The sequence below is a fragment of the Liolophura sinensis genome, chromosome 6, assembly GCF_032854445.1.
Source record: "Liolophura sinensis isolate JHLJ2023 chromosome 6, CUHK_Ljap_v2, whole genome shotgun sequence".
Taxonomy (NCBI): domain Eukaryota; kingdom Metazoa; phylum Mollusca; class Polyplacophora; order Chitonida; family Chitonidae; genus Liolophura; species Liolophura sinensis.
Window position 1 is genome coordinate 71,906,450 of NC_088300.1, and position 14,656 is coordinate 71,921,105.

The window sequence follows — 14,656 nt, forward strand, 5'->3', positions numbered from 1 at the left end:
TCTTGTGGCGATTACCTCCCTTGGCTGTACGACACTGGCGCTGCAGATTGGACGTCAATGTCGAAGAAAAATGTGAAACGTTGACTAGGGTTTACGTTTCAAGTGGTCAAGTGTGTTCTGTCGGGCAGTATGGGATCAGTAGAGATAGGTGAACTTTTTGAAAGCTCCAGGTATGTCAGAGTACTTCTCAAAGGAATCAGTGCCGCATTAGAACTTAGTTACTGCCTGTGTCATTCGCTGACAACGACAACAACAACACGTCATTATTATATATACGTATAGGCTACCAAGCTGTTATATATACATGTATATATCTAGTTCTAGGTTGCTTTAGGTTTGGCATAATTTTATTTAGCCATGGCTCCAATTCATCGCCACATAGCCCTCCATTTAAATTCGGATTCATTTGTCTTGATAACTTTTTAAGGCCTTTGAAGCAAAAATAACACGTCAAATAACATCATGTCGTGTTTTTCGTGATATTAAAACATTGAACACAAGAGCAGAAGTGAAGGCGTTGAAAGTTAAAGTTACTACTGAACGTACTACTGTATTAACAGAATGCCTGTCGGAATCTGGAATCAAATTTAAATTAATAGAGATCGTCAAACAAACATCTCATTCATTGACACGAAAATGTGAGTACCACCAAAACATGTGACAGAACGGGTACATATGCTCCTTTCCTTTTTTATCTGTCGATGGCAAATACAGCATTGAGCAGGTATTTCCAAGGCTACATGGTTACAAATTTGTTTTAGTAATTCTGAAAGTGACTGTAAAGTGACATGCTGTAAAACTCGTCGGCATATTTGATAAGTTAAGGGGTAGTCCAAATTCTTGACTACAAACACACATTATATTTCTGAGACCACCATGAATTTGGTGCAGGTGTTGAGACCTGAGTTAAGGCATCAGTCCTCTCCAGCCATTTTCCCTGGCAGGACAAAGCACTGCAATTTCACGGCAATGTGTTGAAAATGTCAATGTCATTGACTTCTTTCAAGTCGCACACTTCAACTGATGGGAGCATCAGTTTTAAGTACCAGCCCAGGTACTAGCATGACAATGGGCAGGTGGAATAGTATGATGATTTAATGTTTACTTGTTATGTCAAGACCTGTTTAATATCTGCAAAGCATTCCCCTTACCTTTCCTCTTCAGATAAATTTATAGTATAAAACATTAGACATGAGTGTCGAAATTGATGTTCCTGGATGCCTTACCTATTTGGCTTTATACCTACGCAAAATTCGTTTGGGCGACATCCTGGGTAGTTGTTGGTGAAAGTTGGTAGTTTTCACCCAGCTATAATTGTATGGGAAATATGCTTCTGTGTGAATCAAGAATTATAAAAAATATGGCTCATGACGAATTTGGGGCTAAACTTTGCTGAATGCTTTTTTGCCAAACCCAACATCAACAATCTCAGACAATCTCAGATAAGTGAAATATTCTTCAGTTCGGCATAAAAAACCAATCAAATAAGTAAATATATTATGATCACACTTCCTAGAACCATGCTATTGCCTAATAGTGTCCTGAACAGATACCTGTAATTACATTCATGTACACATCGAAAATCAACACTCAGACTTTTGTTAAAAGAATTCCTCTATGATTTTCATGTAATAAAGCTTAAATATTCAGTACAAAGTTAAAGCAAAAACTGTAGAATTAACTCTGCCAAGCTGAATACTTCAAATCAGGAAATTTCAAAACATTTCAAAACTAAAAGAAATGTACACTCCAGATGAATATGCCAATTTTTCATTGTCTCTATTTTATCAAATTACTTGTTTTGTTATGATTGAATATTTTGTTACTGTATTAGACCATAAATTCTTTGTTTTACATCTCTTTTAATATGAACCTAACACAGTCCAAACAGGAGATGGAAATGGACCATCACCCACTCACTTTGGCTGTCTTGGGTACATGTAGATATGCACTTGAGCTTCCCAGTGCATAGCTTGGGAGGCAGTATGGGTACTATCTGTTTACTATTAACCATTCACATAATTGGGTTAACCATCCTCATAATTGGGCCTGTCTGTTCTTTCAGATTACGTTGCACATGGAGTCTTCTACCTTTGGTGATGTATTTCCCACTAGGCATAGTTTTGGCATTGGTTCGTTTCTTCATTGGCCTGCACACTTTTTTGATCTCCAAACTGTTACCAAAGTCTCTGACAGTCAGAAGGTATATACTAAAGTAAAACAGTTCTGTCATAATGAGTCTCATTGGCATTTCAGAAGTCTCATGAATTCACATAGGTTTAGACGAGATAGGTTAGTGGCTCTTTCAACCTAACGCAGCTATTAAAGTGGTGCTTTTAGGATAGTTGCTAGACTGAATATAGTTCTCGCATAGTTTAGTCTGTCAGCTCAACACAGCAGTTAGCAGCTACCATAATTTGATAAAGTCATGTCTTTAATAGTTGCAATAGTTTGTGGGGGCCTCCATCTTACCTCTCCTAAACCTGAAAATCCAGACTCCTGAAATCTGATTTGGCTTACACAGGGACCATCATCAGTGTTCTTATACAAGATGTAAATTATTAAACTAATGAATGATGATTAAGATCAATTTTCTTTTTCCCATATCTAAATGTACATGTACAGTACACAATACTACAAGTAATTTAGACAAGATTGCGGCCATGTTGTTCAATGTAGAGTTTTTAAAATCGGCATCAACATTATAAATCTCGTGCTACACTGTATTTACTGTTTGAAATCAGGTCATACAAATATAACTTCAGATTTCAAAGGTGCCTTAATAATAGTATTTTTGTACTGTGACATGAACAACATGGAACCCAGCCCATATTTGAATTGTTGAACTGATATTTAAGTTTTATTTGTTACAAATAACAAAAATTACATTCCTGTAATTAAGCACATTGTGATGTTGATTTGTTAATCAGCTAATTTCTTATACCTTGAGAGTGTTTGCTGATAGGAATGTGTGTCACACTCCTGCCTTGTTGTGTTTTCCAGGTATATATTACGGACCATGTGTGTAGTGCTAGGCATTGCTGTCAGAACAGAATGTGCAGGAAAACGTAGTAAAAGTGCCAAAATTCTTGTAACCAATCATATCAGCCCGTTGGATCACCTGGCTGTTAACCTGGTTCTTCCTAATGTTACAGTAAGTCGCTATCAGGTTTCTTGGTTTTTTTAGTGACGTCTCCGTGGCCTATTTGGAAGTGTGCTAGTACAACACAGTGACCCTGGATCCTCTCACCAATTGCTGTGAGTCCATGTTTTAGATGTGTGGTCTTTTGTTTTTGCTTGGGAAGATCTGCCAGCAACCAGCTTGGTCATGGGTTTCCATGAGACTGCCCAATTTGCTCCCACCATTCTTGAAATATCCATTTGAATATATCGAGGATTAAAAACTCCATGTGCATTCAGAGTGGTACTTAAGCTATTGCATCATTCAAAAGAATACAGTTCTGAAGAGTCAAAATGGCTAGGACTCAGAGCCTTTAATATTGTGAATCAGAGTTAATGAAACTTAATATATCTGCAAAGGAAGGGGTAAAATATAACATTAGCTTAGTTTTAAGTTAAAACAATAACAGTTGAAAATTTTGTGTCAGGAAGGAAGCATTTGGACTTCTATCACTTCCAGGTGTTAGTATGTACATGTGCATGCATGACAAATTTAAGATGGGTGTGATAAGGGTGTAATTCACGACAGCATATATAGAGGTTATACAACGAGAGACCCTGTGTTATGCTGGACATCACTTGCGTCTATTAATGTTCAGAATCATGAGCCTCCAGGCAGCAGATAAATGTTATATTGAAAATATTGTAGTGAAAAATAATTTGACAGTAAATACACACATCGAAATTATAAATACTGGTACATGTGGGATGTCATCGTCTATTCGAGCTTTTAAAAAAACAGCAGTGATTGTAAATTTATAATTTGTACACTGTTATCTGACCTGTAGGCCTACACCCCCATGGTAACATCGTACAAGACTTACTGTACAACTGTATGTAGTCAATATTTTGGAGTTCTATTTTATCTCTGTACATATACTTCCACATTGCACATGAGGCAGTGCAAAAGGCTTGTTAGTGCTAGGAAAAATGCTTTGGTTCTTCTGAATGCAGTATCTCTTCCTCTCTTTCAGCCCTGTGTATGGGACATTCCAGATGGCTTAGCTTGGGCTATGGGTTTCAAAGACATGGGAGTTCGACAAGGTAGAGACACACTTCTCAGAAATGTCACAAAACACTGCCAAGGTGAGTCCACGGCCTCATACAACTAAAGATTGATGTGTCTCCCTAGTGATGTTAAAGACATTCTTTCTGTAAAATTCATATTACATATATGTTCATGTGTTTGTGTACACATAATTAATTTAAAAATTGTGTTGTTTCATAGTGAACAGAATTTGTCTCTACTATATCTTTGGAAGTGTAAATCTCAAAAGCCTTTCAATGAAAGTTAAAAAGTGCCTGAGACACAGAATTTAAAACTATGTGAAAATATAATTTTCATTTTTTTTTTTTTTCGGACAGGTAAATGCCTTCAAATGATTGAATTGTGTGTGTGGTTAATAATGGGCTATACTCTCAATGAGTGGATAATCTGACGTCACCTTTTTTTTTCATAAGTATTTTGTTGACGTTGTCATTACCCAAACACCAGCTGTTTGTTTCTTGAAGCCAATAGTATAATTCAAACATTTTACTTTGCATTAACACATTTAAATTAATGCATTTAATTCTTTTCAAACAATCTAAAAAAAATTACACAAAAGCACATGAAAGTATGTTTAGGCCCCAGTACAAGAGACTGTGCACCTCAAGAAGCAAAACTGACTGTAGCTGTAATAGACAGCGGCTGACACACTTGTAAGGCTATTTCTTTTTTCAGTTCTGTTTTACTTTTCTTTTCCTGTTAAATGGCAAGCATACATTCAAGAAATATATAGGTCATAAAATTGAAAAGATGGTAGCCTGCTCTGGTTACACTGAAATATCTTTTTATACATTAGACACTGTAGAGTGTGAAAAATCACTGTATCACAAATGTAACTTTCTGAAAAATTCTCAAACTTGCAGTTATGCATCATTCAGTGAAATACATATATAACATCTGTTCAGTCTAATACTTCCTTTGTGCATAACATGTTAATGTTATCTAGAGGACCACATGTGCTCTCAACAAGGATTCACGTATGATTTCTCTATAGTTGACACACATTACATACATGTGATACCATGGCTTAATAAGTATCCACTCTGATTCATGATAACACTTTTTTTAATTCAAGACAGAATATATCTTAACCTACACACTGTCATGAGGTGAAACCTGTTCTCCATAATTATGTTGTTAGTTCGTTGTAATATGAAGGATACCTGACAGAGTATTGACGAAATACAGATTTTAAACTTGCCGAAATGTGACAAAACTGATCACATTATAAAGTTTATGTTTTACATATGAAGACAAATGTTAACGTAAACGAAAATTTGACAGCACATAGAAATACACAGAAAAATGTTTCAGTAAAGATATTTCTCTGGTTAATGTTGATGTTCATACCGTAAATTAAAGACACAGTGCCTTGTTTGAATGAAATTTTTTTTGTTTTTGGCAAGTTCTTACTATGAAAGCAACCATCTCTTTTATAGCCATATAACTTTTATGGGTGATGTGACCAAGTTTTGTACTTCCGATTTGGATATTTGCTGAATTATGCTGGGATTTTGTCGTACCTCTCTGGGGCCAGTTCTTCGCCTTACTGTCCCATGTCCTTTATGGTCATTTAGAGTAGTTTTCAGTTGTCCCTGTGATGAACCTTGCCTCGTTTCTTAGCTTTTATTGACTGTAACCAAATGAAATTTTGGGATTTTATTGTGTTGTTAAAGACTATCCTTGTTTGAAAAGTGCATGTGTTTCCAAAACTCCTGTGCTGGATTCAAGTCTGAATTGAAGCTGAATTTCACATCCGAGGACCATTTATGGGTTTGAGGTTCAGCCTGTTGGACAATATCAGCTGTAGACTCTTCCTTTCAGATTCCAGTCTTCCAGTTTTATCACACCCTGAAGGAGCATCAACGAGTGGAAAAGTGGGACTGTTAAAATTTAGGTGAGAATTCATCATTGTAATGTAAAATATGAGAAAGATTTATCTGTTTTTGCCATGTATCTGTCTATTAACTTGTACTGTTCTATTAGTGAAATAAAATCCTTTAATTTGCTATACAGAGGGATAAATCATTTCTCAGTAACGATAAATGGTAGCAATCTACTGATACAGCTAATTCATTTATTGATATTGAGAAAATCATTTATTGATATGGATATCTATAAATAGTGTTTATTGTTGAGTTCAATGGAAATGACTGCTCCCTCTGTGATGTTAAGAAAGACAGGCAGGAAAAAACATATTCCTGTTCACAGTGATTGACGTAGCATGGTCAGTCATTGAAGAAGTAAGGCGGCAGAATCAGGGCCATCTGACCGAGGGCGGTGATTTGATGCAGCAGCCTGCGCAGTGCTTATAATGGACATACTGTAGCACGAGTGATGCAGGTTCTAGTATAATACCTGAAAAAAAAATCAAATTGGCAAATTTCATTCGTATTACTCGGTTCTGCTAAAATTTTAAAACTTCCGGTTAAAAACATTATGACTTGTCGGGAAGGAGCAGTAATTATTAGAAGGCTAAAATGGCGGAAATTATCGATATTGATAAATTGTGGTATTTATTGATAAATAAATGAGCAGTATCGATAATTGAATTATTGATATTTGCTAATTCATTTATTGATATCGATATGGGCTACTATTGAAGGTGTAGTACACACATGGTAATTACATGCAATATGTAATCGTGGTAATTATATGCAACATGTGACTATGGTAATTACATGTGATGTGTAACCATGGTGGTAACAAGTGATGTCTATTAACTAAAGGCTTACTGAACAAGGCTTAGGCCTTTAATGATCGTCATCAGCTGTTCATGTTCAGTCGTATGGAAAGATTTGCTTGTAAATTTACAGACACATCTAATACAGACAAAGTGGATTATTGCATCAAGATTGCCACTGTTATGAGTTTAAAGAGTTGTTCAGAATCTAGTAAACTGTATGGGAAAAATGAATTTTACATTTTAATAGATATGCTGTATATCAAACCTCTGTTTCACTGCCTTTTGAAATTTTATAGATTGACAGTATCTGCCATTTCTTCCTTTGTAGTACCTGGCCATTCATGTTGGATCAGTCTGTTCAGCCAGTAAGTACATATACAGTTTGTAGAATCATGCTTAGCACGTGTACCCATATCAGTGTACACTGTACCTGTACCTCTTAGCTCCTGTTCCCATATCAGTGTACACTGTACCTCTTTCTCGTGTTCCCATATCACTGTACACTTTACTTCTTAGATCTTGCTCCCATATCAGTGTACACTGTACCTCTTAGCGCCTACTCCCATATCAGTGCACACTGTAACTGTTAGCTATTACTCTCATATCAGTGTACAGTGTACCCCTTAGCTCCTACTCCCATATCAGTGTACACTGTACCTCTTAGCTCCTATTCCCATATCAGTGTACACTGTACCTCTTAACTCCTACTCCCATATCAGTGTACACTGTACCTCTTATCTCCTATTCCCATATCAGTGTACACTGTACCTGTTAGCTTGTGCTCCTATATCAGTGTACATGTACCTCTTAGCTCCTACTCCCATATCAGTGTACACTGTACCTCTTAGCTCCTACTCCCATATCAGTGTATGCTGTACCTCTTAGCTCCGGCTCCCATATCAGTGTACACTGTACCTCTTAGCTCCGGCTCCCATATCAGTGTACGATGTACCTCTTAGCTCCTGCTCCCATATCAGTGTACACTGTACCTCTTAGCTCCAACTCCCAAATCAGTGTACACTGTACCTCTTAATTCTTGCTCCCAAATCAGTGTACACTGTACCTCTTAACTCCTGCTCCCATATCAGTGTACACTGTAACTGTTAGCTCCTGCTCCCATATTAAATTAATGTTCACTGTATGTTTTAGCTCCTGTTCCTGTATTTCAAAATTCTTGACCACACACCGATAAAATAAATATGTAAATTAATATGTGTCCTCTTGTTGGCAATGTTTTTTCTCTTTGTTAACATGTGTAAGGATTCATTATCTGTCCTTTGGTCCTGTTTCAGCTGACTCTTACAATTTCAAGGTTGCCATTTTTGCAGATAACTGTGGTGAGTACCATGTGCTGAACAGGAAATGGGTTATTCAAGATATTTGAGGGATTGGGTGCTCTGAACACAATGCTGGCCAAATGACTGAACATCTGCCTTATATTATGAAGGGCTGGAGACCAATCCTTGGCTAGGTTGTACTTAAAACTGACATAAGTTCTACATGCACAAGCCAGCAAACACTATTTGAGTGGCACCTGACAATGACTTTGTCCCTGACATTTATTAGTTTTGTGCTGGACGATTTTTATCCTGATTTTCATGGAGATATGAAATATTCAGTAGATTTCTTGCTTTACTTTTTCGCCCCAAATGAATAAACTTCTAAATTCTGCTCTGAATGTGAAATTCATATGATTCTGCTGATTTGACACTTTCACAACTTTATGCCTACATGACATGGCTAAATCTTACCACTGACCGACCATGCATGCATAATGTGGGGACGACAAAAATCTGTGCGGTCATGTTTTGAACCTCTTTTGCTTTTTAACTGCATAAGACACTGCATGCTGCAGGATGATCCATGGAAGTGAGGACAATGTATATGTTGGGTATGTAATGACCCAGTTTATTTTGAAGAGCCCAAGTAATGTGTAGATGTGCAGTGACGAAGTATTGGGACTTGGATCATGTACAGTGCCGTAAGGTTATCTCTATGATATTTCGTACTCAGAAATGACGATAAATGGTGCTGCTGACAGTTGAATGTTCTTGTATTGAAACAAGCTCACAAAAGTATGGCCACGAGTAGATAGTGACAGTTACGCAACTGAGTATCTCCTCTTTTTATAGACCTCTGAATTTCTACCAAGGAAAATGTCCAACTGCTTATTTGCAGGCTTGCATGTATTTTCTTAGTTTTAGGGAAGGGTCAATGTCTTGGCGATTTGTTTTCAGTTGTAATGTGATGAATTAAGGCATCTAAATTATTCAGTTAGGCAGCACAAAATGTGTATGTATGACATAAATGGGAATTTCATATTACCAGTAAACAATGTTTGTGGAATGACAAAATTAATACTTGGTTCTATTATCAATAGCAACCAACATTGCGTGATGTGTATATTTCTTTCTTCATTTTCTTACTTACTAACTCAACATTGTCATTATTAAAACTACAACAAGATTGCCAATGCCACTTCCTTGCTTAACAGAAGATTGTAAATGTTGCCAATACCTCATTAAACAGAAGATTGCCAATGTTGCCACTTCCTCGCCTAACAGAAGATTGTAAATGTTGCCACTTCCTATATAACACTACACTGTCAGCATTGACCCGTAATTAAAAGGTGATTGTCAGTATTGAAATTTATTCTCTAAACAGTAGATTTTTATTGAAACTGCCACGCTAAGAACTCAGCAGTATGGCTTCTGCGGCCCAGCAGTCAGCATTCTAGTGAAACACAGTGGCTAGAAAACCTCTCACCAATGCAGTGAGTTCAAATCCAGCTGGAGGAGTCTGCGATCAAGTTGGTGTCTGTAGGTCTACATTGTGACTGATTGGTGTCCTTTGGCATGGCAAACCATTGAGGCAGCTTATAAATACAACGACATTACTTGTGGATCTGTCCTGCGACAAAGACAAAGCAGTGTTGAAGTGAGGTTTAGTAAATTCTTAGCCAACAAAGAAAACTGTTTCTAAGGTAAATCTTAAACAAACAAACATTTCATGTGGCCTGTTTGATGTTTCAGTCTCCTCTTGGCAGCACTTGGTGGGCGGATTTGTTTTGGGTGCTCTTCCTGCCATACACACTGTTTACTGTAAAGTAAGTTGGCTTCCATTTCAGCTTTACATGCTGGACACCTTTATCTGTACGTGTGGAGTGTGTTTGCAGTGTGTAATCACTTCTGGTGCTGTCACCTACATGTACACGTACATAATGTACATGTATGTACTTCATCTCAGGTGGTTAATTCTCAGGTTTCTCTATTCACAAGTCTGACACATGCAATAAAAGAGAAATATTGTGTATTGATAGGTTAAACTACTGATTGAAATGTTAAGGAAATATGTGTTTAAAGATTGTAGTAACTTAAATATAATTTATATTTTGTCTTCATTATTACATTGTCTTCATTCAGATATTTGCCAGTTTTAACCAAGGAAGAAGAAGAGACAGTGGAGGCATTTGCAAAAAGAGCACAAGAAGCAATAGCCAATGATCTGGGGCTGCAAGTTACATCTCATTCAGATGCCGACAAAGTAGAGTATGCCAAGAGGATGTTGTTTGAGAGAAGTCAAGGTGAAGGTATTACATGCCCATATTGGGTTTGTCTGTGTCTTGTCTGCTAGTGTACCTTTCTTTTAGTTGGTTTGTGTGGTCTTCCAGAGGTAATTATTTGCAGGCTTGTATCCAACTCTCACTAGATGACTGTGGCTTTTACCTTAGCCCGTTGGTTTGTGTGGTCTTCCATAGGTAATCATTTGCAGGCTTGTATCCAACTCTCACTAGATGACTGTGGCTTTTAACAGCCTGTTGGTTTATGTGGTCTTCCATAGATAATCATTTGCAGGCTTGTATCCAACTCTCACTACATGACTGTGGCTTTTAACTTAGCCCGTTGGTTTGTGTGATCTTCCAAAGGTAATCATTTGCAGGCTTGTATCCAACTCTCACTAGATGACTGTGGCTTTTAACAGCCTGTTGGTTTGTGTGGTCTTCCATAGGTAATCATTTGCAGGCTTGTATCCAACTCTCACTAGATGACTGTGGCTTTTAACAGCCTGTTGGTTTGTGTGGTCTTCCATAGGTAATCATTTGCAGGCTTGTATCCAACTCTCACTAGATGACTGTGGCTTTTAACAGCCTGTTGGTTTGTGTGGTCTTCCATAGGTAATCATTTGCAGGCTGAATGTGCTCCATTCAATTATATAATAGATACATGTAAATAAATTGGTGCCATCATGTCTGCCTGCAGATAGTCATGGGTTTTGTCCGGGCTCTGTCCAGTTTCCTCTCACCGTAATTCTGGCCAGTGTCATGTATGAAGTGAAATATTTTTGCCTTGAACCATTGTCAGGACATAAGCATAATACATGGCTTCACTTTGTTTCTTTTTGTGTTTCAGTGCTGTAGATATGAGTGTTAAATGTAGAATTTGCTGCTTTCTTTTCTTAATGCAGAATCCTGAAAACCCCAGTTAAGGGTATTTATGAATCTGTTGATAAGTGCAAGTATCTTCTAATTGGGTTTACAGACTGTGGTAGTCCCAGGTTGACTGGCTAAGTGATGCCGTCACATTAGACATGTTTCCTATCTTTCTGACAGCACAAGGAAAGTCATCTTCCAGCGGTACAGAGGAAGTGAGTGGTACAGCCAGTGCAGCCCTTGACCCCATTCCATTGGCTGACCCAGAAACTAGACGTATGGTAAAACAGGTTAAAGATGTTTTGCCCCATGTACCGGCCGCTGTCATCATGTCAGATCTTGGTCAGTTCTTCTATTGGTCAGACAATACTGTAATTCTTCAACGTTTTCAAATGTTTGCAAGGTGTTTATTCAGGCATATTATGAAGGCATTATGTTGTAAATCTTTACTCTCTATGAATCCCTGAATAGGCCATCCCAGCCAAGTTAATGTTTTTTTTTAATTCTGCCAAACTTTTCCGTAAAATTTCAGAAAACACGTAACGTTCATATGAAAGTTTAGGCTAAGCAGTTGGGCTGTTCTCAGGACATGATGATTCAGTACCACAATCTTCACTACATCCATTGCCCAGATCACCTTCTCTAATGCCTCCTTTGATGAGAAAAACCAAAAAGATCAAATTTAACTGTTAAAAGCTTTTAGTATGTGGTTCCATTTGGAATGGATTACTAATGACATAAATGTGCATTACCCACATTGTACATGTACCGGCCTCTATCACTATTTACATGTATTAAGCAACTTGTGATTTAACGGTAAGTCACAAGTGTTTATTTAGCCAATCTCAGAACAAGAAAAAGCTGTGTTGTTCTGCAGTAAGGAATCAGTGTACAAATGTCTATCTATCTCCCTAGAGCAAAGCATTTTTATTGTAGCTGCATTGGAAGATGTATGATAAATATTGGCCTAGGGCTCAAGAAACTTGGCTATGAAAAATGGTTTCTCCAGAGATTGTGCAGTTTCCTGTACCAGTAATCTACTTTAATTCTTCTAATTTTAGGAGAGATATTAGTAGTGTTAAAAGCAAAGAATTATTTTTCTCTCTCCCCATTTTTTGGGGAAAGTAAAGATATAAATATGTTGTTCATTTGATGGACTAAGCCAGTGAAAAAGAAGATACTAAATATTGCTGCTACAGTTTCATGTATATTGGCTAGAAAGAGCAGGCCATTTGTAATAAAAATTAGAAGAATTAGGGTACCTCTGTATTACTCTTGAACCATTTAAAATAAATGAAAAATATTGAAAGGTAGGGTCTTGAATTTTCTGCAAACAGCCCCAGAGAAACTATTGTGAAACTTTGGAATTGTTTCTTTTTGTAAAATTTTTATGAAGTGAGAGTTTGTGTTACAGAAAAGACGAGGAATGTTGACGTGACTATAACAAACCTTGTGGAGGGTAAAGTGGAGTACACTTCTATTGAACCTGGTCAGTCTTCAGAAACCAAGAATTCTGCCCTGGTAAGGATGAACAAGTGATCTCTTTTTTGAGAAGAAGAAAACAAACATGCACAACTCTGGATGAAGTTTTGAAATTTCTGAGCTGGTTTATCACATAAAAGACAGAAGTATCACATAAAAGACCAGAGTATCACATACAGGGCGAGCTAGTTACATGCTGGACAAGCTTATCACATAATGGACAAGTTTGTCACATGGGGGGCAAGCAAATCACATCGTCTTTCATGTTGAAGTGCAAATGTTGACTTTTGAGTAATACTTCATGATGACAATCATAAAAAGGAAAACTTATAATGATTTCTTTATTTTTTATTTATTTTTATATTTTCTTTTGTTTTGATGTCAGACTCAAACCAGGTTTGCAGCAGATAAATTTGGGAAAAGCTCAAATGAACGGCAGATGTCCTTTCAAGATCGCAAGAAGGCTATGCTTGAAACAGCTAGAAGGAAGTTCTTGGAGAAACATGCTCTCTTGTAATGTTATGCTGTCAGAATTTTGGGGCAAAATTGTAAACAGGTTGATGCCTGGCAGGTACATATACATCTATGATTTGTGGATTTCGTTAGCTCATCGAACCCTGAGAGGACAGAATGGGACTAAAATCAATTTATATTTGACATTTATGACATGCGTGTAAATATCTTATAGAAACACCAATCTTCCACATCTATTTTTGCCCTGGTGAAGTTCATTGTCTGTACCATCAGTGTTATCCCAGAGGACTATCACAGTGTGCCTTCCGTGGGTTTTGACAAACTTGTTCCAAGGTACCTGAGAAAGAGATAAATACAAGTATATATATATATATATATATATATATATATATATATATATATATATATATATGTATGTATATGTATATATATATATATATATATATATATATATAAATTGTTCATGATTTCTTTACTATACCATATATATTGGACAGAGTTCAGAATGTTTGATACTTTAAATGAGTGATGACCTTGACAAACTTGAGGTTATCTAATGTGATTTAAAGGTGTGAGATGTATTACATGACATTCACTATACATTTGAAAGTAACATGGATGTGGATAGAAAATAAAAATTAGTTAAATGTCTTCATAATACAAGGTTATCCTTACGGTAATCTGGGCTTTAATTTGAGGTCATTTTTGTTTTGAGCTCTTAAAAACGAGTGAATGAACAAACATTTTTACCTCTGTTAAAGCCACCTTCACAAAACCTTTTGCATATATTCAGTTGTTCAAGTTGAGAAGAGTTGTGCTCATGCCATTTAGCACCATACATTAACTCTTGTTGTGGGTGTTAAAAATATCATGTGAACTTTTGTCCCAGTGGTATATAGATGTTATAGGCTGATGTGGCTTATTGCCAAACTGCTGTTAAGATGTTTGGCCAAGTGTTAGCTTTAGTCTGAGCTAAAGTCTGATCAGTTTTGTGTTATGATAAGACTGGTATTTTGACTTTATTCTGAGTCAACTTTAAATCAGGCCAACAGTCTCCTGGTCGTGACGGTGGACTGGAAGAGTCCTGTAACAGATAGAACGAGCCTTAAATGGACTGAACATTAGCAACTTTAACACTGGGCTCTCTGCTTGCTGATGTCAGTATAGTCTGAGTGGTGTCCTGTCAGGTGTCCATGACGTGACATTCCAGTGAGGCAGCACAAAACAAATAAAACTGGCTTTCTACATGAAGACTCATGTAATATTGCTGAAAATGTGTTTTTGGAATATTAACTTACAAACTTAACACAATGGCTTTCCAGAATATGAAGATATTCCATGCTGGTCATGACACAAC

General features: G+C 36.9%; 1 protein-coding gene across 2 annotated transcripts; it reads left to right on the forward strand.

Annotated features, from left to right (window-relative positions):
* Positions 1-45: 45 nt before the first annotated feature.
* On the forward strand, positions 46-13,652 carry LOC135468711 (lipid droplet-regulating VLDL assembly factor AUP1-like). 2 transcript variants are annotated; one of them, XM_064747106.1, is made up of 12 exons: positions 46-170; positions 2,066-2,203; positions 3,004-3,154; positions 4,155-4,266; positions 6,053-6,125; positions 7,243-7,279; positions 8,207-8,251; positions 9,947-10,020; positions 10,337-10,503; positions 11,524-11,685; positions 12,758-12,864; positions 13,211-13,652. In XM_064747106.1, the coding sequence occupies exons 1-12, from the start codon at positions 130-132 to the stop codon at positions 13,340-13,342; spliced, it is 1,239 nt and encodes a 412-aa protein (XP_064603176.1). In that variant the 5' UTR covers positions 46-129; the 3' UTR covers positions 13,343-13,652. The 2 variants fall into 2 exon arrangements, with proteins under 2 accessions (XP_064603176.1, XP_064603178.1); XM_064747108.1 differs by having other exon boundaries at positions 10,337-10,497.
* The last annotated feature ends 1,004 nt before the right edge of the window (positions 13,653-14,656 follow it).